The sequence below is a fragment of the Silurus aristotelis genome, assembly GCF_946808225.1.
Source record: "Silurus aristotelis genome assembly, chromosome: 3".
Classification (NCBI taxonomy): Eukaryota; Metazoa; Chordata; class Actinopteri; order Siluriformes; family Siluridae; genus Silurus; species Silurus aristotelis.
Window position 1 is genome coordinate 16,336,163 of NC_139576.1, and position 27,906 is coordinate 16,364,068.

Consider the following 27,906-nt stretch of genomic DNA (forward strand, 5'->3'; position numbering starts at 1 on the left):
AAAGAAGAAACGTGTAAAAACATATTCTAAACAGTAACTGCAAGCCATTGTTAGGTCTTCTCATTATTAACACAGAGTATGTCATTAAATGTAATATTATACAATAGAGTGAAAAGTCCTTTATGAATTCTATATTTTCAGGACATAAAAATACAGATAAACAACACATGATATATTCCACCATGTCATTATTTATTTTATAAAAATACAGCCAAAATGGAAAAGACATGTGAGAAAAGCAAAATACACCTTTACTGCTGGGTAAAAACCAAACACAGCGTATCAGCACAAACACCTCATACCAACTGTCAGGCACAGTGGTGAAGGGCTGATGATTTAAACTTGTTTTCCTGGCATAGGTTCTGGGGACCTTGCAGTCATTGAGTTGGCTATGAACTCCTCTGTACACCAAAGAATTCTAGTGTCAAATGTGAAGCCACCTGTCAGACAGCTAAAGCTTGGCCAAAACTGGGTCATGCAACAGGACAATGATCCCAAGCACACCAGCAAAATCTACAACAGAATGGCTGAAAAAGAACAGATGCAAAGAGTTGCAATGGCCAGTCAAAATCCAGACCTCAACCCAACTGAAACGCAGGACCTTTCGAGTGCTGTGAATAACAAATGTGCACAAACCTCATTAAATTGAAGCAAAACTATAAAGAAGAGTGAGCCAGAATTCCTCTACAATGATGTGAGAGTCTTATAAAGTCATTTAAAACATAATTACTGCATGTTATTGCTACGAAAGGTGGTTCTACAAGCTATTCATAAGGTGTACTTTGTTTTTCATACATGGTTCCTCCATTTTGGCTTGATTTATGTAAAAATAAGTAATGACAGGGTGTAATACGTGTTGTTCATCTGAGGCTGTATTCACCTCATTCAAAGACAAAGACCGAATGACTTTTATGTCCTGATACCCAAAACCATAGCATTCACAGAGGTTGTTCTTTAATTTTCACATGACTGCAAATTGTACCACAGGGATGTTTAATTCCTAAATTTGATTATTTCATTTGATACATTTTATATAACGATACAGCTCGGACAGTAATGCCCACTGTAATGCTAATCAAAGCTTTATAATAAAGTGCTCTTTACTGTTTCTATAGCAACAGAGACTTGTATGATGTGGACGTTCCACATATTCTCAATGTACATATAAAAAGAATCTAAGATAGTGCTATTTAACAAATACAGACATTGAATCAGTGGTAAAGTGAAGGAGACATTTATTTATCATTCCTGATTAGATTTTCAGGTGACTAAATACATTGTGATAGTATAAGGAGTTGATCATTTGTAGCCTCTTTATACTTCGAATTTTATTTGCCTCCGTTATTCCATATTTGCATTCCAAATACAAACAAAAATCCATAAACACAAAAATGGCAAACACATTGGTGCAAACATAGCCACATGATGTATGGAATAGATGTAATTACCAGAGAGAGACCTGCAGCTGTTAGGGTTGTATTTTGAGGCTTCGTATCCATCCACACACAAACACTTGTAAGAACCGTAAGTGTTGATACAGGTTTGACTGCAGGGGTGAGTGGTGGAGCATTCGTCAATGTCAACACAGCTTTTTCCGTCATTCTTCAGGTGAAATCCTGGCCAGCACTTACACTAGACACAAGGAACGGGGGGTGGGGGGGATGATGGAAAGCAATTCAAATGTTTTGCACCTTTAAACTACCCAAGTGCAACAAATGAATTCCGATAGCTTCCCTGAAAATTGTGTCATTATTGCACTACACCCAGTGAAAATAACTGCCAACAGTTATTCCGTTTCCAGAAGCTTTTAAATGAGCTAAAAATATAAATGCATTAGTGAGGCAGAAGCTAGAGTTCCTAGAGACACTTTTGAGTAAATCAGAAATAATAATGCAATGTTTAGTTAGGGCAAAAATGCAGTAAAGCAGTAACAGTCAGATTTGCTGCCTAAAAAGCATATTAATTCAAACCAAGCAGAACCTTTGTTTGTAACATGAATGTGTTTTCAGACTGAATACTACTGCAATTTTCACAGAAGGAAAAGTATTTGAGCAACAGAGCAATACATTTCTCAGGACTTTTGGCTGAGTCAGTTACTGTTTTTCCTGATCCTTCTCCAGTCTGTACTCAGCTTATAGAGCTTTGTGCAGAGCCTTATATTTATACTTCCCTGGTTGAAGATAAAGGTCATCACCTATGTGTCCTCTGGCATTTGTTGTGTTTCAATAAACCCTTTATTGATTCAGAGAAGAAGATATTGGACACAATTTTGCCTTAGACCAATAGTCTGACAGCTCTGATTGCCAAAGGTCATGTGGGGAAGACATTTGTGACTTTGGTATGAACCAGGCAGCCTAGCCACCTTTCAGAAACTGTCAATCTTTTGGAGTGATCATAGCCATTATTAATGGATCCTGACAGCATTTTTAGGCCTGGACTTATCTTTTTGTTGGCAGCTCGACACATCGTTATTCTAGAACTTCTATAGGTATGGAATCTAAAATGCAAGTGATTTTGGACTAGACCTTAAGGTTTTTAATCAATAGGTTTTCACCTGGGTGCTGATCTCAAGTGATGTTTGTGGTGAAGAGATAATGAGCCAGGATTTTATGGAAATAATCACAAAATATTTCAGAAAACAAAAAGCAGAATGAATTGGTATGTATGTTCTTTATCAAATATTGTTAGGGTTACAGTGAAAAACAGAACCTGACACCTAAAGAATTGGTAAATATTAGCATGTGTGGAGTACAGCTGCTTCATCCACCTCACATGGAGAAAAATGCAGTGAAACTAAACCAAACATTCTGTTTATGCCAAATCACTATTTCATTCAAGTGTTCAATCATCAGTGATAGAACTGGTGCCCAGACGAAAAACAAACAAATAAAGCCACAAATGCACTCAAACAACAAACAAATGAATCTAGTGAAAGCCAAATTTAAAAGGAAGTGAGACTGTTTATAAATGGATAAAAGGTTACCTGAAAAAAAAAATCTATGTAAGGTAAGAAGGCCTGATGTGCAGTCAACATTCCAAATCATACCAAAGATGTTCAGTAGGGTTGAGGTCAGATCTCTGCAGCAGGCCATTTGAGATCTTCCACTCTAACCCATGTAAACCATATCTACATAGAACTCGCTTTGTGCTCAGGGGCATTGTCATGCTAGCAAAGGTATTTGTTTCCTAGTTAAAGGGAAAATGTAATGCTACAACATCCAAAGACATCCTGTACAATTGTAAGCCTCAAACATTGGGGTAGCAGTTTGAGAAAAAAAAAAACATATATGGCTGGAAACGTCAACATCCCAATACTTTTGTCCTTTTAGTGTAGCAAGTGCTAATGATGACTGTTTATATAGCTGATTTTTTTAAATAAGAAGTGTTTCATTTATTGAACAGTTTTTCAATTAGTGTTTGGGACTCATTGCATAGGTCTAGGTTTAAAACATTTGTTTAGTCAAGCCTTTTGTGAATAGGCTTCTCTTAGGTAAAGTTCTTTTCGAATGGGGACCACCCTGTGCAGCTGAGGTGGTTCCACATGAACAATCTAAGGAGGCAATCCATGAGGTTATAGTGGAGGGTTAAAAACAAGAATCATGAACTGTTATGTGATTAACATAAACAGTTTGCTACAATGGCGTAGTACTACTGTACAATCACCATGAAGAATCGAGTCTCTATCAGTAAACAGGTGATAACCTCAACATTAGCGAAACCAAACACAAATTTTCCTTTTACTGTCACAAGGATACATTTTATTAAATAAAATAAAAAAATTATATTTGTAATCTATTTAGTTTGGTAAAGCTGCTTTGGAACAATGGCCAGTGTTATAGGTGTTATTCAAATTAAACTAATATAATAAAACTGAATTAAATTGCTCCATCAAGACCACAACATAGTGACTTGTAATTATGAATAGAAGTCATTTAAAGAAGCTTTGGTTCTGTTAGCAAACAGCTTATTTAGGTACATCAGTATATACAGAGTACTACACATCGTGCTATATTATGCAGTAACATATGTTGGATTAACCAATTCAGTACAATGCATTTTGGTATCAGACATTATAATACTCTACTGATTATAAAAATGGATGTTATGTCATGAAAGACAGTTAACATCCACTAACCAACCTTGTATCCAACTAGTAAATCCTGGCAGTCTTGAGTACATCCACTAACACGTCGATTGAGACATTCATTAACGTTGCAGTTTTTTTCATCTGAGCGATCCCCGCAGTCATCTTTCTGGTCACAAAGGCTTGTCTCAGATATGCATCGTCCATTGGAACACATAAAAAAGGAGCCATTGCACAGGCTCTCTGGAAGGACAACAAGAAAAAGAAAACAGAGCACATGCTTTTTGAGAAAACTTGAATTCAACTAAATTTTGTTTTCTACTTTGCAATAAAAAGCAAAAACAGCAGAAGGCCACACGCTATTCCGTACATATTGCAAGTGCCAATAAGCTCAAAGGCTTTCTACAGATTCTAGGTGCATTCAGTTAAAAAACATGCCATCCCTCAAGTCAGCCTCATTCTCTTCAAGCACTTGCTTTAATGTACACTGTTGCCAGTGCCATTTGTATTCCCTTAGATATTCGGTAAACCCTATGTTCATCAGTCAAACACATTTCATCAGCACTCTGCAGGCTTTTTACCGGCTGCCAGGCATTTCAGATTGTGGGGGAGCTCGTCTGAGTGGTCTGGGCAGTCTGGGTAACCATCACACTCCCACTGCGCACTGAGTAAGCAACGGCCATCAGCACAGCGAAACTCGTCTGGCCCACATGAGCGGTACGCTGCAGGAGAGATTTCACTGTTAGCCCGCTGACTCTCATTCCCATCACTGTTTGAATACTTTAGAAAACAACATAACTGCTCTGCTTTAAAAATACTGGGTAAAACAAAATCAGGCATAGTAACAAATAGTTACGATAAAAATTAAGTGGATAATGATTTTCTTAAGTACCTATGTTCTGGCTTAAAATAAAAACCTGCTGCTTTGTCTGCAAATCACAATCGTTACATGCTGTCACTAGTAATATGAAGTCTAATCTACTTATAATATGGAATAGCACTTATTTTATATAGAACAGAAATATACAAATTGAAAAAGTGCCTCATCAAAGCACGCTGTGCATCATTTATAAGATCCTGTGAAGTAAAAAAAAGACACAACACATACATCAGCTTTTAATCTTGACATGCTTAGAGATTGATCTGATAAAAGCATTCTGGAAAACACAGATATGTACCTGGGATTTTCTATAACTTGCAAAATAGAACATGGATTAGGACATGGATCTATTGAATGTAGATATTTAATAAACTAACAGGAAAGCTTCTGGCAACATCTTGATAGCACCTGTTTTTACAAAGCGGTGCTAATTACAACGGAGTCAAGACCGTTTTACTTTTATAAACATATTCAAACGATTACTATACTATTTTCTAATGTTTGTAAAAATGTTCCAATCTCAAAGAAGAGCAGCTGAGTAAGAAACTAGCCCAAGATTCAAAAGTTTGGACCTCTTCCTCAGTGTCTGTTAGTTGTATACACTACAAATTATGTAATAAACAAAAAAGAGTTAAACAATCCTGAATATGTTATATATTTTAGATCCAAAGTAGCCACATTTAACTTTAATGACAGCTTGGCACACTCATGGTACTCTTTAATCAGATTCACAATGTAGTCACCTGAAATAGTTTTAATTCACTTGTCTTTTTAAGAATTGATCTGTAACATTAAGACAAACATTTATCTTGCAAAGGAAAGGGTGAGTAGAGTCAATAGCCCTATAATGCTAATACAACTATTGCATCAATCCATATTAAGGCAAGAAACACTCGGGTTAAGTAACGAGACAAACAGTCAATTGTTACTTTAAAAAAATCTGACTAACTTTATATGCATCCCCAAGTGCAGTCTCCAAAACTATCAAACCCTATGATGAAACAGGCTCGCTTATGCATCCCAGAAAAGGAAGACCAAGAGCTACCTCTGCTGCAAAGGATAAGTTTATTAGAAATACCAGCCTCAGAAACTGCCGATTTATATAAATGTTCTTAGAGATCAAGTGGCAGACACTTAAACAGCATGGCTACCACAGCATTTTGCAGTGACCCCATTTTGCAGCCTTCCCATCTGCATTGTACGATCTAAAATACTAAATATATTCCGCTTTGTTCAACAAGTTTTTGTTTAGTACATAATTCCATATGTTTTTTCGTAACTTTCTTTCTTAATGTAAAAAAAAAAGAAAAGAAAACCACTGAAGGATGGGGTTTGCACAAACTTTTGACTGGTATTGTATGCCATTGATTGTAAAACCTTTCTTACATGCACATGTTGCAGACATACAGCATTGAGCAATATGCTTGGTTTTTAATGTTAAATGAACATTGACACAAATGAACAACTCTTAGCTTAAAAAACAGTGATGATCCAAAACTGTAATTGTCAGAAACTTCCGGGCACACAGCGCACCTCCGGATTCTGGGCGCGCACTTCCGGGTCCGAGCCAACTTGCCGTTTTTCCCATGCCACCCGGTTTATAAGGATATCATGACTTTAGCTCAGGGCCAGATTGTTTTACCGGCTCCCTAGCCCACTGAGATTATTCCTGCCACCGTACCAGCTCTGGATCCTGATCCTATTCTTGTTTTCGTTTCTATTCCTGATCCTGTTCCTTATTCTGACCCTGTTCTGCTCTGCTCTGCTTCTTCAGCAATTTGAGCTACAGGAGCTTGTCTGTTGAATCGGACCACATGGACCATCCTTCACTCTCCACGTGCATCAGTGAGCCACCCATGACTCTGTCGCCGGTTTACCACTGTTTCTTCCTTTGACCACTTTTTAATTGACTCTGACCACTGCAGACCAGGAACATCCCCCAGTCATCTAACCATCACAATTTATTTGACCCTTATCAAACTCACTCAAATCCTTACACATGCTTATTTCTGCTTCTAACACATCAACTTTAAGATCAAACTTTTCACTTGCTGCCTAATTATTCCACCCACTACAGGTGTCATGATGAAGAGATAATCGGTGTTAGTCAATTAAATTGTCATAATGTTATAAGGTCATAATGTTATGCCTGATCATTGTATATTAGCACTTTATACAGCCTTGTTGAACTGAAATGCATCTCAGAACACACAAAATTTTAAACCATGGAATGGACGGGCTACAATAGCCTGGATTTCCCTCCGGTTAGCTAAAAACAAGAAGCGCCATCATTGACACAGGTGCAGCTTAACTGGACAGCTGGAGACTGGAACAAGACCAGGTGATTTTTTTTTCTTCTAATTTTCAGTTGTCCAGTTTCAATGAGTCTGTGCCTGTTTTAATGATTCCAGTTCCTAGCTGACAAGAGTGGAACCCAGTGTGGCCTTTACTTGCTCTAGTCAATTTTTTGCATGTTCAATCATGATTCTTATTTCTGTTGATTGCCTGCAACGTGCAATCAAAAAACTGTGACATGCCAGGAAGTTTGTCATTTTCCTTTATTTATTTTTCAACAGAAAACCTCCTCTACAAATTCTGGCATCATAAATTCATCTAAAATTGTATAAAAATATATTACAAAATGAATTGCAGCACAAAAGTTGAATTTAAGATATTCAGGATGTGTATCCAGAAAACGCAAATGAATTTGATGGTCAAGTCTCCGCGGTGAGCAATAGGAGGGTGGAACCAGGTGGAATGACCAGTAAGAAACACCTGCAGCTAAATAGACTAATCACGCCAATAAAGAAGAAAGAGACACCAGTCTCAGAGGAAGAGCGCCACCAAGCAGAGACGAGTGGAAGGACCCCCGAAAGGTGACTAAACACAGGTGGGGGCCGGTAAAAGACGTGCCGGCCGTCGAGTGCACTCGGGGGGACGGCAAGAAAAGGCGTGCCACTCCGTGTGGAAACTCAGACGATCGCTAAAGAAAAAAAAAACGTGACGATCCATGAGTGAGATGGGCGGACGCCGGGGAAAGGCGGGCCAATCCGCGAATGGGCGCCAGCAGACGTCAAGTGGAAAGGCGTACCGAAACGCGCCAGACTGAGCCCTAGCTTAATAATTAAATTGAACAAAAAAAGCTCTGCTTGGTGAACGTCTGCCTGTCTCTAAGTCTTCCAATGCGGAACCAGTTTATTCGTTACAGGCTCCAAACAGTAAATGAAAGCATGTCTTAGCAATGCTGTTATATACTGAAACCAATCTTGGCACATACATTATCTTAACATGGTGTTAAGAAATAAAGCTTGAGTTCGTTTGTAATTTTAAACATTTGCTATGAACAGGAAAGGTGGCAGTATCACAGCAACGGCTTGACACATTGGCATTAAATTAAGTGTAGCTCATTGGGATGCACTTGACAGATGGACAATTCATCACAGATGCATAATAAAGACAAAGGAAACACTGACCGCATTCGACTGACTCATCTGAACCATCGCCACAATCATTGTCATGGTCACAGACAAAGCGTTTGGGGATGCAGGCCTTGTTATGACATCTGAAGGTATTCTCATCGCATGTGTTATTAGGCGCTGCAACCAGAAAACAGGTGATGAATTTAGTTGCTACAGTTAACTACTGTAAACTAATATATTATTGCATTCTTTTTTCCATAACCCAATACCGAGTGAGTGAGGGAATACATGTATAAATGAATAAATAGATAAATAGATAAATAAATAAATAAATAAATAAATAAATAAATAAATAAATACCACAGCCAGCAGCTGCCAGTTCATCACTGCCATCAGGACAATCCCTTTCTCCGTCACAGAGCCAGCGCTTGGGCACACAAGCATAAGACCCTGAGCAGCTGAACAATCCGGGGCCACATGTCACTGAGCCTGTGTATGTAAAAATCGTGTTAGTGAAGCTGTTACTCCTTACTGTTCCAAATCATATTTTCATGTGCTAAGGCATATCATTAGAACTTGTTCCAAAATCTTGAAATTAATAAAAAGTTAAGTAATGTTCATTCAGTTAGTCTGAAAATAGTTTGCTTTGTTTATTATTGTTTTTTGCTTGTTAATGGGCAAATGGACATGAATAATGGACAGTTCTGTTAATATCTCTCACATTTCAAGACAATCCAATTAAATTATTATTTATTTGCTTAACATTGCAAGATTTCCTTTTATTACCAAATGAATCAAAACAGCTGCTTCCCAGTTTCACTGTATTTAGAAGTTTTCTCCTATAGTGTGGAGTTGGGAATCATTTATCTATAAAATAAATGTGTGTGCTATAGGACATACCACAAAGATCATCACTCTCATCCACTCCATCTCCACAGTCATCTTCTCCATCACATAGCCATTGCTTGGCTATACACTTGTTCTTGGAGCAAGCAAATTGGTTCCAAAGACAGGAGGAATCTATCAACAATAAAGGTTCAGAAAGTGTGGATAAGAAAGACATCTCTGATGATTTACTGTCTTTCTAGTGGTTTTGGAGCGAGTTTCTTTTATAAACCTGGTTTATTTGTCTCACATGACTTTTGAATTTGATACAAATGAACATCAGAAGCTATTGTGCTGGAAAAATTACGGTTTAAATCAACTTTTTTTTTTATCCTAAAAGCTCACAATTGTAATATTTTGTACGACTTAAATTGCACTAGCACTTGTATGACCTTGAAAAACAATTATTAAGAGATCTTCTTGAATAGAAACCATTTTAAAGTAGGCAGTACAGAGAATGGAGACACAGACATTGCAAAAAAAAAGAAAAAAAGAAAGAAAGAATAGCTTAGTGTCTCAAAAACTTCCATTCTGATTTTTTCTGGTTCAGATCACCTTACTGTCATTTTATAGCTGATTCTGTCATCAGCAAGGCTTGTCTGAGCAGTGAAAATATGCTGACAGAGGCAGGCCTGTCATATACCCTCCTGGAGAATAGAATTATTGGTCACAGCAGGAGAAATTGGTCTGATATTCCCATATACCTGAATGCTTCAGATGGTCTGATGTGCTCAAACAAAATTCACCAAGATAGAATAGATTTCCTATATTCCTTTTCATTTCTGAAGTATATTAACCTAGAAATAAGAGTTCGGGCTCATTTGTTCACATAAATGATGCAACCTTTTTTGATAGTTCATGTAATTCATTAATTGTTTTGTAAGCATGTAACTAAAAATATATCATTAATATAAATATAATACATAACAAATTAATATACTGCAGTCAAACAGGGATCAGCATACAGTATGGACATCTTTATAGCTGCTGGTAAAGTTCAGAAGGCTTGCCATAAAGCAGGGTGAGAAAATAGCAAGAAAATGCAGTGCATTCAAGGCTACATTAAAACCTTGCAAACTGATAATATAAGATATTTAGCAGGGCTAAGGTTGGGTTTCTGTATATCTTCAACAGTTCTTTCACTTCCCTTGGCAAATCATGTCTTTTTGAAGCTCGCTTTGTGTACAAGAGCATTGTCAAGCTGGAACAGGTCTGGGCCCTTATACAATTCTTATATAATTGTGTGACGCCAACGAGAAAACGTTTGGGGATGATCAGGTGGCCATATATTGTACACTAGAAGTAGTTGCTCAGGGGTTAAAGCATTGGACTTTAGCCATTAAACATGGACTATAAACATCACCTGTTCAGTTGTATGAATGAAGGAATATATATATATATATATATATATATATATATATATATATATATATATATATATATATATATATATATATATTGTGTAACACCATTCACGATACATTGAAGTACAAACTAATATATAAGATACCTGTTGTTGAGTTATAGAATTACTATGTGGAACTAGTATCACATAGATGCTAATGTAGAATTTGCTCATGGAAATATTCAACCTTGATACACTTCTAGAGTCATTTGAGAGGTCAATTTTGTGCTCACTGCTGTTGAATGTAGATCCACCAAATGCATAAATGTAAATGCAGGGGACTTCAATTATTCAAGCTCTTTTCTGGATAGAAGCAAATGAAATAAATTATATTTATGTAAAATGCTATACTATTCAAATTACTCTTTCATAACATGATTGTAATGAATCCAAAACCATCCTGATCAAATTACAATCACTATACCTGATTTGCTACCGTAAGGAGCAGAGTTCATGTAAATGTACATGAAATGATACATGCATTTTCATGCTGAGTTGTAACTTTATAAAAAAAATTTAAAATAAACAATATTTCACTATTACAGAGACCTCATCAGTGTAACATCATTACACATTTTTTAATTTTTAACTCCAGCTATTTATTTATTTATTTTTTATTTTTTTTTACTTAATTTTTACATGTGTAATTTCTTTGAAAAAGAATGTTGATGTTTCTTGTTTTCTCTCTCTCTCTCTCTCTCTCTCTCTCTCTCTCTCTCTCTCTCTCTCTCTCTCTTTTTTTTACTTTTAGATGTGTAACTTTTAGGAGTGAGATTATTCCAACATTTTTGCCTCCAGTTTCAATAATCACTCAAATTCAGTGTTTCAAGTTCCAGATCAAGAGAAAGTGCAAATGTATTACTGTACCATGCAATGACATCTCAATGTTACTTTGGAAATATAAAAAATTATGTTTAATGTTGCAATGCAACAGTTTTGTTACATTATGTTTAATGTTAGATTTGGTTCCTTGATATATTTTTCCTTTCTCAGTGACAGTTAAGTTTACTTGTTGGTGCACAGGTTTTATTAAACAATTGCTTTAATTTAAGTACTGCATTGTGTTCTGCTGTTTATTTTATTTTATAATTTTTTTTTTTTTACTTAATGAGCAATACTAAACCAAAAATGAATGTTTAAAAATTAAACATGTTTTGACCATTTATTTAATAAAAAATATATAAAAAATAAATAAAATCAATTTTATATATATATATATATATATACACACACACATTTTTATATGGGTTACAAAACATGTAATCCTGTATTATTTTACTACATGAATCATATAAAATTTCCAGTGAACAACTATCCGGTTTGATTATCTGGTAAGTTGTGTAAATGTGAGCGGCTAACGAGTATTTACCCTCTGAGAATTAAAACCTTTAACCTTCCAGTGTTTATAAACTAAAATATGACAACAGAAAGGGGAATGTAGGTTCATGTCATTAAAAAAATACTTATACAAGCTGCAAGCATATCACAAGAGAATACAAGTGCTCGCCACAGTTTTCCTAAAGGCTTTACATTTGTATCTGTGAGTGGGACGACTGACCACAACAACCCATTTCTTTGTAAGAATGAGCTCCATTATAAGAGTACAGCAATCTTGGGAACATAGCAAGATAAAGATTTATTCTGAGGTGTGTTGGAGTGGTGATATGTCTCAGTAAGTGAAGTGTTGGGGGTTTGAATCCCAGCATCTGAGAGAAGTAGCAGAGAGATGGCAGTTGGAGGATTACTGCTGCAAAAAGTCTGATTCAACTTTTCACTGTTTTGCCTTTGAGCAATATAACTGGGTTTCTGCTCTATAGTCGACCTTTCTCTATTTCCTTCACAAAAAAAGAGTAAAAGTATTTCTTCAAAGTTACACTGTCTTGAATCAATTGATTAATTTGTATTTGTGGTGTGAAAAGTGGAAGCGTCTGCTTAAAAAATCAAACAGAAAAACAAATAAAACCCCTAAAAACTATTCACAAATTATGTAAGGTGGTCGGTTCCCTGCTCTTATAAGACAGTGGCCAGTGCATCTTAACTTGGTCTACCCCAAATGTAGTTGCTGTGTTGTTAACTGCATTATCATTCTCCACCAATATGAAAGCACCCTAAATGCTAAATATCTGTTTGATCATAAATTCATCTCAAAACTATAAATTAATAGTGTTCCTATTATTCCTAAATTGTCCTGTGAAAACTTTATTAGTTTACATATAGTTAATTATTTGCCACTAAATCTGATGGACACTAGTCTCTATTTCCAAATGAGAAATCACACTGTAAAAGGATCCCTGTGAAGGGATATGGAGGCTTACCACACTGGAACTCATCAGCCCCATCCTCACAGTCCTTCTGGCCATCACAGAGCCAGACGCTGGAGATACAATTCCCACTGGGGCAGGCGAAGTGACCCTCCTCGCACCTGGGCCCATGGGATACTGGAATATCCCAACACAGAGAAGAACATTTAGAGATGGCTATGAGACTGAGTCACAAACATTGGTTTGCTTTGCCATATGGGATGTTCAGTGGTTGTTCTGGTCATTATATCTCCCTTGATAGATGTCTCATTGCGAAAACCTAATGAAACACCAGCTGTTTTTCATTTGCAGCCCTATAAATGAAAATAACTTACTACTTAACAATCTTGTGTGGAGATCTATCTTATCCATATTTAAAGGGTTTTCTTTACTATATCTATATAGAAACTGACAGAAACTCTGTTTAACTTCTCACTTCTTTCCATTGTGACTGACACAATAAACACTGAACCCATCGTCACGTCATCTGTGTCTCGGCAAATCCGAAGAAAGGGCTGTAAAAGCGTCTCAAATCCTCCTGCCCTTGGTGAGCAGTGACAATTACCAGACATTATTCACCCCTTTAAGCACCTTTGGTGATTGCTGAAGCATGACGAGAAAGACAGGGGCTTGTCTCTGCTTCATTACACTCCTCATAAACAGTGTTTTGACAAAATTAATTTGGTTTTAATAGAACCTGACTTACTTAAGCTGTAGAGCACAGAGAGAAAAAAAATTACCCTGACAGTTCATCTCATCTGCATAATCCCCACAGTCATTGGCTCCATCGCACACCCAGGATGGATAAATACACAAGGAAGTGGAATTGCAGCTGATGAAACCCTTTTCTGCGACCCCCATTTTATAGAACTCTGAGCAGTCAGTGTTGCCTGAGAAAACAATGTAATTTGTTAAGTATTTTTTCATTCCAATGGCTAAAAATAATTTTTTTTTTTTTTTGCTAAACAAACAAAAAAGATCTAATAAAAAAAAATAATAAAGTATTCTGCATTTTGGAATAGAAGCTTTTTTGAAAGAGTTCTTTAAGTTCTTAAGTTCTTTTCTCACTGCAGTTCTTTTCATCAGACGCATCGGCACAGTCGATGACCTGGTTGCACCAAGAAGATATTGGTATGCAAGTTCCATCTTGGCATGATGACTCAGAGGCAGAGCATGTGAAATCTGGAACAGAAACATTACACATATAAAGAAGGAACACTTTATTTCTAGATGTAAACGGAATGCTGGGACCTGTGATTACAGAAGAGCATGTCTTAGGTTACTGCTTTGATATGCAATGAATTTGAGTTGGATTTTCTGTTATACAATAAGTAAAAAATGGATTTGCAGAGCATGGAAGGGCAAGAAACTATTATTGTTTCTGTATAATTTAAATAATAAAAAAAAAATTCATTATTTATATGTTTTATTAATTATACTACTAAAAAGCATTGAGGCAAATTTTTTTTTTTTAACAGAAAAGGAAAATGTAAAAAGAGAAGGATGGCTGAAAACTGATTCCCTCTTTCCAACCAATTTAATCCTTTTGGAAAGAACTGAAATATGCTGTCAGTAAAGTAAATCCTTCAAAAATAGCAGACTTAAGATATATTGGAAATGGAAAGAAAGGTGCATGGTGCTTATAGATGAATATAAGAAACAGCATAATTTATTTTCCCTCTTCTGTGGAAAGAGATGTTTAAGTTCTATAATATAACATATGCTAAAATATTAGGATCAACATCTTCCAATTTATTCTGAGGATTTTTTTTATTTATTTCCTAGACCTGTAATGCAAACAGGGTGACAATAATTGAGCCCTTGAGTAACTTTATTAAAATAAAATATGTATAGATTGCATTGCTGCAGTTGTATTGAACCGCATACTTACTATTACAAAATGCTTCATCTGAGTTGTCTCCACAGTCATCAATCCCATCACAAAAGTGATTATTTGCCACACAGCGCCTGTTGTAACAAGGTCTGTGGCCCTTTCTGCAGCTCCTGTTATCTAGCAGTGTGAAGAGAAATAGTGAAAGAAATCTTTTACACTGTGAAAACCAGACCTTCACGAACAGTCCATTATTTGTTTCTTCCTTTTTTTCTATGCGTTCAATCGCTGCCCTGGTTGCAGCCACTGAAATCGTGTGCTCACTTTATTAAGTGCTGTGGAGCTTGTGGTTTACTCTGTTTGTGATGCGGAAGCTTACCAACACCGAAGAGATGAAATCACTCACCGCAGTATTGCATTTTCTCATCGGACTTGTCTTTGCAGTGAGCGATTCCGTCGCAGGTAAGCTGGTAATCAATGCACTCTCCGTTTCCACACTCAAACTCTCTGTGGATGCTGCAAGTAGAGTTCTCAGCTGCAGAAACAAAAAGGAAAATGTTGTCCAGTCAAGCATCTGCATCTTGGCTTTCATTAATCCAGCATCATAAAATATTCAAATAAAGGTAATAGGATCATAAAGAATGCAGTTCCTCCTCTATAAATAGGAGAATGTGAAATTAAATCTCAGAATAAATTACATGCCATAGAAAATGTACACTCACCATCGACTTTAATGAGAACACCTGTATACCTGCTCATTTATGCGGTCATCCAATCAGCCAATCATGCAGCAGGGTGCAACAGTCAAAGCACACAGTCATGCAGATACAGGTCGAGAGCTTCAGTTAATGTTCACAACAAACATCAGAATGGGGAACACGTGTGAGCTCTGTCACGTTATTTGTGCCAGATGGGCTGGTTTAAGAAACTGCTGATCTCCTGGGATTTTTGCACCCAACAGTGGCTAGTGTTTACACAGAATGGTGTGAAAAACAAAAAAAATCCTGTATAAGGAAAGTCTGCAGGCTGCAACACTTTGTTGATTAGACAGATCAGAGCAGAATGACCAGACTGGTTTGAGCTGACAGGAAGTCTATAGCAACTCAAATCAGTACTCCGTACAGAAAAGTCTAACTTGTGTTCTAGGCTGACAAGAGTGGAAACAAATGTGGTCTTCTGTTGTTGGAGCTCATCCACCTCAATGTTTGATGTGTAGTGCATGCTGAGATGCTCATCTGCTCACCATGGCTGTAAAGAGTGATTACTTGAGTTACTATATCCTTTCTGGCAGCTTGAACCAATCTCCTGATTTCTCTTATCAACAAGGTATTTCCATCTACAGAGCACAGTCATTCACTCATTGGTTTGTTGCAGCAAACTGTCAAAACCCTAGTGTGTGAAATTCCCAAGAGATCAGCAGTGTCTGAAAATTTCAAATCAGCCTAGCTGGCACCAACAAGCATGTCATGGATAAAACTCACAGAGATCAGACTTTTTCCTCATCCTGATGTTTGATGTAAACATAAGTCCTGATCTCTTGACCCTTATTTGCATGATTGCAACTACTGTGCTGCTGCCACTTGATTAGCTGATTAGATAACTGCATACAGTAAATAAGCAGATGTAAAAGTGTTCTTAATAAAGCGACGGAAATGCCATTTTTACAATAGTTAGCTGATATTTACAGCTTACATTTTTTTTTTTTATCCAGCTTCTGACACTAATTATATACGATTATATTATTATACTGGAATTATAGTACACAGTCATTTTAGCCAGCAAATTATCATCCCTGATATAAAAAAATAAAGTACATGTAAATAATTAGCCTCATTACAAACCTTGCGGAGATGTTGTGTACTTTAATAATCATGTTGCTTTTGAACACTGTAAGAAGGTGTTACACTATCTGGTGTACGAAGAATCTTTAAAAACAGGCATTTAACAATTAGGATCACTCAGATTTTCAAAGTTTAAAAGTGGAATTGATTGGTGGAAATAGATAATATTGTTGACGCAAGTAATTATTTACAGATTATTTACCTTGTCTGATATCTAAAAAGAGGTTTTTAGCTTCCCTGACCTGTTAGCTTCATTTTTTTACCAGGATTTCTAAGCTGTGTGGTTGGAAGAGGGTGGTTGTATAATTTCCACCTTTGGGCAAACTCCTAGTAAACTAGTAAAAAAATTTTACTATAAAAATTAAACCCCGATTAAGAAACCTAAACATATTTACAAAGAAATGCCCATTTGCACATGCCAATTATGGATTCTGTAAAACACTAAATGCACCTTTATCTTTATCTTGCTTTTATGGCACATCTGCTGGCTTTACTCTTCTCGCGTCACCCCGAAAGACATTTGATAAGGTTGATATCCGGAAGATGATCCAATAAATATAAAGGTTTTTTTTTTTAATTGCACGATTCTCAATTGCTGATCACAGGTAGTTAAAAAAAAAAAAATGGTGGAACATTTTGCACATTATAATACTCGACTGAACAATGAATGATGCAGGAGATGCAGTTTTGTCTTATTTATATAACATAGCACAGGTGCATTATGATGTGAAATGTACTATTTGTGTTTGTGTGGTAACTAAGGGAATGTTCTACAGCCTTAACAACAAAGATAGATTCGAGAGCTACAGTAACATGGACTGAAAGACAGAAGTTGCTTTGCAGCTGCTACTCTTGGGTGTTTTTGAAGAGAACTATATGAAAACAAGCCTATGATGACTTACACACACATCTGTTGTCATCTAGCAGGACTCGTTCTCCTCGGCAGCTGCAGTTTACTGTGCCTTCTGGAGTCAGGAGACACAGATCACCACAACCTCCATTCAGTACCCTGCATGGGGACAACTCACCTGGAGAACACGCATGCACACACACACACACACACACACACACACACACATGCAATGCATGTTCCATGACATTTCTTGAGATAGGAGAATGACGCTAACCCCAGTAGAGCTGCTGTCAGAAAGCTTTGATCATTGAAGGTCTCTACATTCATGTTATGCTGGATATTAAAAAATGTCAGGAACAATATTCTGCTGTGAAAAAAAGTGGAAGACATTTCTGTCAAATAATCTCTATACAGGTAATGCTATGCATCCAAAATGGTGCTGGTGTCTTTTAAAGCAAAACAATAAAAAAGGGAAAACAAACAAACGAAAAAATCATATGTATTAAACACTGCCTAACACTGATAAATGCCTGCAGCGCTGGCAAAAGTTTCATTTCTCTCTCATTGGAATAACATACAGTATCACGGTAAGGACTTATGGCAGCAGAGTCTCTGTGGACTGCACACCCCCCCACCAATCTATGATTGTAGCATCAATAATTCACTACACAATGACTGCATGATTATGGAAATGAGTCTTCACAAAGCAGTTGGCGTCTCATCTTATTACAGCAATCCAGAAAAAAAAAAACCTGTATGATTATACGCATGGAGGAGTATCATGCTTAAAATCAAGATACACATGCTGATTTTAAAAATAGCAGCACATCGGTAACCTGTCGATTCATGTCTCCTAAGCATTGACGACTGGTACTTTTCCCTTGGCAAGAACGTTTGATGGCAGTCAGCTACAATCATTTGCTATGATGAAATAAATAAGAAGCGAAAATCCCTCACAGCAGGTTTGCAAACACAGCCAGCCGGAAGCCTCTTAAACCCATTTCCCAATGTCCTACTTTTCGCATTTGCATCACTTCAGAGGCGACCTTTGTGACTTAAGGGCTACTTTTTTATTAATTACATATCCCACTTAAGGTTTCTTCCCAGCAAATTAATTCCATGATCATTTATCATTCCAATTCTTCTCCAACAGATCCAAACAGCTATATGTAGTAGATGCCCAGCTGCTAGTTTAGTCAGTACCATGCTTTTCAAAGAGATGGAAAATGAAACCAAATAAATCATGCCACCTTCTGAAATGTCAATGACATTACATAGATTTAAAGAATGTTTAATTTCTGAGTTAAACATGCCAGAATTGCATTTTGCAAGCACTTACAGTTATTGGTGTCCTTGGCCACTGCGATAATACCCATAGGCTGGTGAGGGATGTCAGTTCGCAGCACTTTCGTGTCTCCTCCAGTAAATTTGTTGGTTCGGAGCACAGCCCGTCGTGCCCAATCAGACCAGAAGATGTAGTTCCCATGAATAGCCAGGCCAAAAAACATCCCAGACCCTGACCTTACAATAACCTGTGATCAAAGAAATTCAAACTACTAAAGCCCATGTTACATGTAGAGGGCATACAAAAGCATCTCATTTAAAATCAGTATCACTGCAAAAGAAAAACACCATTCTGAAGCCTGGCTGAAAGTGTGTTTGAGAAGCTAAAACTAATGTGTGTGTAGAGGACACGATCTGTGCATAATCCCCCAGCAGCCAGTTTAGCCCAGATCCTGCTAGTGTTAATGCAAGTGTCATGGCGGCCGACACAGATATACATCACACGACTCCTTGTGGGACTCTCTGAGCTGGCGATGAGAGGATATCTCGCGGCTCTGGAGCCTCAGCCATTAACAGAAACACGCTTGTAGCAGTGATCACATTAGCCTCGCCACCATAGCGGGATTAATAGGACAGGTGTTGATTAAGAGAACCCAGCTTGAGCAAACAACAACTGGCGATCGAAGGAGGGGAGACGGGGGGGGGGGGGAAGACGGGGGGGGGGTTGTGCCAGATGGTTTTTGATGCAGCATATTGGCTAGAAATTAAATTTGCGGTGCAAGCTTTCTACTCCAACACCAATTATCTCAGTTTATGCAATATCAGAGTTGTCAAACACACTTTTCAGTTAGCTGCAATGCACATTTACATACAACCTACTATGTGATACGTGAGAAAGAAAAAAAACAAAAAAAACATAATAGTCAAGTTTTTGGTTATTTTTGTTTGTTTGAATCCACCCTATGCTTGCAAATTTGGAGATAAACTCAGCGCCAAATGAAGTCCAGTGTAAAGTTGCCCCTAAAGGTTGACACTTACACGCTGTGCCCTTCACCAATGATGGGAGGCCGACTCCTACTGTGGTGCCAGCAACCCACAGCTGTGAAGACAGTGACTTTCGAGTAATTTTTCACTTTTAAATTGGCTGGCTGACTGGTTTGTTCTGTAGGGGTCTTAATGTAAGCCTTCATTAGCAGCTCCAAGGTTTTGGAATTGCGCCTCAGGGAGGCTGAAGTGTGTGATACTTATGGAGTCTGACCTGGCCATGCCAGCTCATGTGTGACTAATTGACATGGGCTGAGAACAAGTTGTTCCAAGCACAAATTGAAAACTGAAATGCAGTAAAATCACTGAGGAAAGATTTACTATACAGCTTGAATGCTAAAAAAAACCCTCAATTATTCCAGCAAACATAAAAAGGACTTGATATTGTGCACACTGAACATCACATTTAGTAAATGAATGCTAATCACAAGTCATAGTCCTTTGTGTGGTCATTAAACCACTTTCTTATCTATTTTGTACCTATCATATTATTGTGTCAGCCCTCTGCAAGATACGAGTGAAAAACACTCTATAACTCAAATCTCACAGCGAAAAATGAATCACGCTTAATGTGTTTTCTTCTGCTGGTAAGTTATGCTCGTTTCATGCTACATGGATGTCTAAAGTATGCAGTCAACTTTATGGCCAGTGCTAAAATAACACCTTCAATTTGACAATAAAAAACCATCAGATTTAAAAAAAATAAAGAAGAGGAAAAACAGGAGTACTCACATGTCTATTGGAGCCATCATATTCACAACGTTCAATTTTGCCCAGGCTTCCATCGGAAAAGTAAAGCTTCTCTGCTTTGTTGTCAATAGTGAGTCCATTAGGAGTAAACACATCTATACTAATGACTACTTTTATATTGTTCCCAGCCAGTGTGGAGCGCATGATACTCGGCCGCTGCTCGTTCCAGTTAGTCCAAAACATTAGGCTAAAAAAATGTAAAAGAGAGAACAGCTAAACGCAACACTAAGACGAGTACATCATTACAAATCAATGAATAGGAATTAATCTACCTCAATCACTAAACAACAACACATTCAATACCATAAGCAGATCTGTAACTGTTCAAATATTGCATACGGAGAACGAGAATATCTCCACAGCAGTCTTCGCAAAATCAGCCTTTTGACAAAAGTCCAGCTTCCGTACACTAATGGAATATTAGTGAAATGCATTGCAGTTTGTGCCAATTAATTAACAGCAGTCTGTAGTCCATCTTAAAATGTACTAAATTACCAACCGAGAACATTCTCTCAGAGGCTGGGAGTTTAATTTAGTCAATGAACCCAAGGTCAGAAGATAATATGAATAGCAGTGTGACTCAGTCCTCGACATAAGCACTGCTGGCTGGAGGCTATATGTCTGGAGTCTGGTCGTTTTTTTAAATTATTCTTCAATCTGTAGTAAAAATACTTTGCATACAGTACAGAATTTTGGAGGTCAAAGCAATTTAAGAAAGGATGGCAATTAAATTCTTCTCCTTTCAGTTTTACTTCTCGGGTTATAGAAATAAATATGAAATACATTACTGAGGGTGTTTGAAATTGAAATCAAAATTATTGTGTCCGCTACAATTGCTGTGAAGTTATTTCGTTTGGTGATTAGAAAACCGAGAGCTGAATCAGGTGAAATGTTTTGAATGGTGTCTGGAATGGAGTCCACTGATGCAGATGACATCCCAACAGACCAGCTGATGACTAACCCCTTTATTTTGCAGCCTTTGGCTGTGCTTTATATACATAATGTCAAATTACATGACCACTGCCTGATTGTGTGGTCATTGAGGTCTGGAGAGAAGTGTGCTTAAGAGTACTCAAGAGCAATCAGACAAGAAAGGTCATCTTTTTATAGTCTAAAGTTAATGCAAGACTTTATCAGTGGATCTCTTTAAAAGCGATTTTTCTGTTCGTTGCACAAAAATTAAATAATAATAACAATAACACCAACAACAATAATAATAATAGTATGAGGTGAATACTATATATAGCACTAACAGTAATAGTTCTAATAAAATCAACATTTTTTTTTTACATTATTTCACGCTCTCCCTGTTGAGCTATAAACCTGTTTATAACTTTCTTTACATAACATATCTTACTATATTTACAAGTTAAATCATCTGAATTTATTTTTAACATCTACTAAACTGGAGTGTGAATTGTTGCATGCAGAATGGAAGCGTCTTTACGTTTTTTTTCCTGCTGTCACCCAATCTTCAAAAACCCGGCTATAGATAGCTATCTAACGTCAAATCCTTCATGCAAGAAGTGACAAATTCTGTGGAGGAATTTAGTTCTGCTGGAAAAATATCTAGGCTTAGGCTATACTTCTTGACATCACAATGGAATGGAAAAATAATGTCAGGTACAAGCTAAGCACTTTTTCACTCAGTGATCTTGTTAATTTTTTATTATTGTTTTTTTTTTTGATGTTCAATAAAAAACTGCTCATTTTGGGTTTCCATTATTTGCTTGTAATCCCTGAACAAAAAAGGTTGTCGTAATATCATTAAAATGATGTGTTCATAATGCTTGGTGTATAATGGTGTATTTACAAAATGTGACTGACTTTTGACACTCATCCAGTGCTAATACATGTGGATGGTCATCTTCAGACATGGTGACTACAGGCTGCCTTCTAAAGGCTCCGTTTCTGCTTTGGTCCACTGTGTGTCTGCTGATGCTGGACGTAGTAGAGCTGGTCCAGTACACTGTGTCCCATGCACGGTGGTAGGCCAGGCCCTCCACAGAGCCAACGTCTGAAGAGAAAGTAGAGGACAAAGAAGAAAAACACTGTCAGCATATTAATGAAACGCCGATGAGGATCACACAGCTCTGACTGATCAGTTCAGTGGGAAACCTAGCATATATTGCGTTTGTGTTTTATTATACACTTCTATTTGCAAGATGTACACGGTCTTAAATGAAATTCAAGAACAAAATCTTTAAGGTGACATCACAAATGGAAAATATAATATGACGCAAACTAGTTCAGCTAGGTTTGTGCATAACAAAAGAAAGAAGTGTAATTGCCAAATGATAAACTATCCTATTACAAGATTTTAAAACGTATAGAAGCTATCTACAGGAGTCTATCACTAATTAATTTTTCACAATAATCGATGTCTGGCAGCATGCGTCTCTGTAACTAGTTCAAGAACCAGGCAGTAATTAATAGGGTATATATGTCTTAATTAGAGGAATATAGATGATTAAGATCTTCACCTTCTTCCAATGACAGGAAGATTCTCTCTCTCTCTCTCTCTCTCTCTCTCTCTCTCTCTCTCTCTCTCTCTCTCTCTCTCTCTCTCTCTCTTCTTTCTCTCTCTCCATGTATATGTATGGAGCCATTTTCATTTTGTATTAGTTCTCTTTCAACTAATTTAAACAGATAATGCTACTTCATCCAGCCGATGTGTTCCTGTTAATAGTAGCATAGAGACAGGCTTTACAAAGCCAAATTATATAACATAATGACTCCAGCATTGTATTTAAAAAAAAAAAAAAAAAAGATGAACTCATTTCAGGTATGAAATAACACATCAGGCCAGTCTAGGTTGGATTGTAAACACCATTAAAAAGCTCTACTTCTCACAGTCATGCTGTCTCATAAAGGAAGTGATGAAGTACAGCCTTGTCAGCTGTTACTTCGTTAATGTACCTCTTGCCTTTATATTTCTTGGTTGTTTTTAAGTAATTAAACTGATTACAACTGAGCACAATGTCAGGTTGGCTTGACGATAGTATTATGCGAATCAGACCAGTTTCTTGTACAATTTTACTAATTTTACTGGTTTTATTTAAATAAATATGTGCATTTATGTATGTTGCAAGTGAGTAGCAAACTTAAGCTGCATTAATAATCATTACTTAATACAGAAGTATGCAATACTAAATAATTATTGCAATAGTTATAACAGTCAATTTTGATGAATGAATTATAAAGGCAACTAGCGTACTATTTTCAGTTTGTATCTTTTTTACTATTGGAATGCAGGAATGCATCAGTTATGATTTTAGCATTGGGTGTTGTGCTGAAACCTGGCTCATTTACTCATACTCAAGCTTGTAGAATATGCCCTAAAATCAACAAGCAATACCAAGTGATATGAGACATAAGCCCAGGGTTATTGTTGCACTAATGCACAGATGACACAAAATCTGGACAATTAATCAAAGCAAAGCAAGTGAGCACACAGTGCTCTGTGAAAATATCAAAAACAGGAGCTACAGCATCTTCCTACAATACAAGCAACCTGATTAAAACTCTTACATAAAACCCAGCAGTCTAGAAATAGAAAGAAATAACATGTGCAGACAAGGCTAGGTGAGTTTACACAGTTGTATGCCCAGTTTACTGTTTCTGATCATCAACCACAAGTCAGTCAATGACAACTAGTGATTCAAGAGACAATTTATCGATTGCATTGTTTGTTTTTACAGCTGTACAGGAGCACTTTTCTGTTTCTCTCCAACCCTGCATAATGCAAGCTAATCACTGTAACTAATGAATGCACCTGATTGAAAAGAAAAACTTGCAAACATTATAAATAACAAGACTAACGATCTAATTGCATAGACACGCGTACTCATCCTGGCCCCTGTTTAAATCTGTGCAACATAAAGAGAACCAAATAAATTCTATAGGTATCTCACTTCCATTAAATTTTATTATTTACTTATTTTTTTTGCTCTTTTTGTTTTTTAAACCAGTAATTCTGGGGGGTTTTTTTAGTAACAGCAGTCATAAAAAAGGTCATTATACTCAGTCTGGTAAAAATGGCTTCAGTGCACCCCTCAGTAATGTAGTATAAAGTGTTACTAACCATTTAGAAGTACATTTATTAATTAATTTATCAAAATAATACATTTCATTTAACATATTAATTAACCAGTTTTGAGTATTAAAAACTGAATTACTTAATCAACTTAAAATTTGATTAACACAAAGTGCACTATAGAAATATAAAGAACTCTCCAGTGAACACAGTTTATTAATCTTTGATTTTTTTTTAATACTGAGGTCATGAGCAACACTTTATGCTAGGTTTACTGTTAGCTAAATTCCTAATTACTTAAAATGTTTAGAAATAATTTGCATTACCCAAAAGCATTATTCAATATTTTGTCACAAAGGTTTATTCATGTGTCTACTCATGTGTCATGTGTTTATTCATGATACTTCTTAATGATGTCCACACATCTCTGCACTGGTACTGCCTTTATATTTATTCACTGTACATATGCTTACATACATATATATATATATATATATATATATATATATATATATATATATATATATATATATATATATATATATATACAGTAGACTGGTTATTTAGCTTGCTAATTCTTAAATGCCATAATCTTGTAACTTTCCAGTTCTGCACATACCTCTTCAATGCCATAGCCTCAGAACCATTTTGTATCTCTTAATGATGTCCACACATCTCTGCACTGTTACTGCTTTTATATTTTTTCACTGTACATATGTTTACATATTTTATCACTATCGAATGCTGTAAATATGCCACATATTTATCTGAACTTTTGTACGATAGCTACATTTTGCACTTCTGGTAGATGCCAAACTGCATTTTGTTGCTGTGTACCGTACAATGCAATGACAATAAAGTTCTATCTATCTATCTATCTATCTATCTATCTATCTATCTATCTATCTATCTATCTATCTATCTATCTATCTATCTATCTATCTATCTATCTATCTATCTATCTATCTATCTATCTATCTATCTATCTATCTACAGTAACTGCTGTTTCCACTATTTTTACATAGAGGCAAGAGAGAACATCCATATGAATCATTCAAGGTTAATGATAACCTTATGTCTACTGGACAAGGTCATACTTCTCGAGTAAATCATGCAAACCACCTTGTTTAGTTTGTAATTAGGCAAATCTTTCTAATGCAGAGCATGTGCTTCTGCAGGCTCATTAAGGCAATAATTGGTAATAAAGCATTGTTAGGTGCTGAACTATTTCTTTGTGCGCCACATCAGAATCAGTTATTGACTGCTACCAGGATGTCTCCCATGCTGTATATTTTACATAGAGAAATCGATACGCATGACAGTCCGAAGCTTAAAATGCATCACCCTGTCTTCCAACCCTATTTGTGTTATAGTTTTGAGAAGGTTGGAAACAAGGCGAAATATTTTAATCCATCAATACTGGGCAAAAAAAGAGAGATGCAATGTTGTAAACATCATTCCTGACAGCTAGATTGCTCCCATTTAGTTGAAGAAAAATGGAGGCGGCCATTATAACACTCTTACTAGGTGTAGTATGCAGTAGGACACAGCAATACATCATGCGACCTGACACTTAAGGCTTCCAGCAAATGGCTTTTTACAAATGGTTGCTAAGAGGTAGGCATAGATATGGTAGCAGAACATTTAACAATATGCAGGTCAGCGCATTGACAAGTCGACATCATGATGAAAACAGATTTCAGAGTGCACGCACACTTCTCTCAGTGCTCCAGCTGTCCTCTGGGAAATTTGTAATTTCGTGTGTAAATGACAGAATTACAGCATTTAGTCTACAAGTGACCTAAACAGCAGCTATTATGAATTGCTGGCCACAGAATATGTCGACCTCAACATACAGCACACAAAGATAAAAAGAGAAAGTTAAACTTACTGTCAACTATGATCTGCCTCCCTGACCAGTCATCGTTAACCATCTGAATGTTCCCATAATGGATATCACTGAAGAAAATGCGATTGTGGTCGGAGGTGTGTTGACGATAGTCAAAGGCCAACGCGATAACGTTTTTGAAGAACTCTGGCTTCTCGAATGGCTGGAGGGGAGAATTGAGGTCACTCTCATCTGAGAGGTGAATGCTTTTCAAGATGGTCCTTTCTGAGTAGAGTAGGTATCCTTCGTATCTCTGGCAGGCGAAACCATCGTCTGCTAGGTAGCCATGAGCACATGAGCACGTTCTCCTGCCACTGCCCAGATGAAAACAGAGCTGCTGACAGCCACCATTACTCCTAGCACAGGGGTTTGAGCCTGGAGAAGGCAAACACATTAGAGAAATTAATGACTTTTTTTTTACAATAATAAAAAAATAATTAAAAAGAATAATACTAATTATTTTTTTCAATACGTTTTACAGCTATCGGATTTCAAGTTATTGTGTGGAATTTTTCCCAAATGTGCTTCAGTTCTTTGAGATTTCCCAAATACATGCCACATAGTTAAACTGGCTAATTATCTAACTCTACCCACAGTGTGAACGAGTGTGTGTGCGCATGGGTTCCTATGATAGATAGGTCCAAACCTGAGTTCCTGCCTAATGGTCAGTGTCCTAGAATAGGTCAGATATCCACATGACACTGATCAGGATAAAACTGCTACTGCTGAAGAATCATTGCATTTCATTTTACTCAACTGGCTGTATTTAAAAAAAATCTTTCTTTTATATCACAGGTAATTTATGAGACAAGAATCCACTACTACTTACACCCTATTTACAAAAAAAAGTGGTGATGCTGTGTAAAATGTAAATGAAAAAAGAATTCAATGGTATGGAAATCACATAAATACATATTTTAATCATAAAAGAACAGAAAACATAAAATGTATAAATAGCAAAAATGCACAATGTTAAGAAAAAGAATTAAGTAATTTTGAATTTGATGGCTGCAACACGACTCAAAATACAAACTTCAGAGCAACAAAAGGCTGGAAAGGCGTTACCATTTTGTTTATTGCAACCAATTAGATTAGTTAACAACAGGTCAGTACGATGGTTTTTTTAAAAAAAAAAAAAAGAGGTTCACCAATATTCAATAAACTGTGTCGAGAAATTGTGAAGCAATTTTAGAATAATGTTCCTCAAAATAAAATGATGAATATCTCATCCTCTACAATACATAATATCAAAAGATTCAAAGAATCTGGAGAAATCTCCAGATGGGCTCAGAAATAACTCCAAAAATAATGCCATTGACAAATGCAGATTAAATCTCTATTATGCAAAGAAAAAGGCATATGTGAACATGATCCAGAAAGTCCACCTTCTTCTCTGGTTTAAAGCT

General features: G+C 36.6%; 1 protein-coding gene across 8 annotated transcripts in view; it reads right to left on the reverse strand.

Annotated features, from left to right (window-relative positions):
- lrp1bb (low density lipoprotein receptor-related protein 1Bb) overlaps positions 1-27,906 on the reverse strand; it is a 288,809-nt gene that overhangs the window by 56,061 nt on the left and 204,842 nt on the right. For all 8 annotated transcript variants that reach the window (XR_014532697.1, XM_083536546.1, XM_083536541.1 and 5 more), the window contains 16 exons: positions 26,504-26,875; positions 22,404-22,593; positions 20,559-20,763; positions 18,838-19,030; positions 17,548-17,673; positions 15,211-15,339; positions 14,865-14,984; positions 14,042-14,155; positions 13,714-13,863; positions 12,989-13,111; positions 9,284-9,403; positions 8,744-8,872; positions 8,438-8,560; positions 4,666-4,806; positions 4,140-4,327; positions 1,449-1,632 (listed from right to left, as the gene is read on the reverse strand). Coding sequence is in view for 7 of the 8 variants with exons in the window: in XM_083536546.1 (XP_083392672.1) it covers positions 1,449-1,632; positions 4,140-4,327; positions 4,666-4,806; positions 8,438-8,560; positions 8,744-8,872; positions 9,284-9,403; positions 12,989-13,111; positions 13,714-13,863; positions 14,042-14,155; positions 14,865-14,984; positions 15,211-15,339; positions 17,548-17,673; positions 18,838-19,030; positions 20,559-20,763; positions 22,404-22,593; positions 26,504-26,875 (2,607 nt within the window). In the remaining variant the exon portion in view is untranslated. The remainder of the gene's footprint in view (positions 1-1,448; positions 1,633-4,139; positions 4,328-4,665; positions 4,807-8,437; positions 8,561-8,743; positions 8,873-9,283; positions 9,404-12,988; positions 13,112-13,713; positions 13,864-14,041; positions 14,156-14,864; positions 14,985-15,210; positions 15,340-17,547; positions 17,674-18,837; positions 19,031-20,558; positions 20,764-22,403; positions 22,594-26,503; positions 26,876-27,906) is intronic.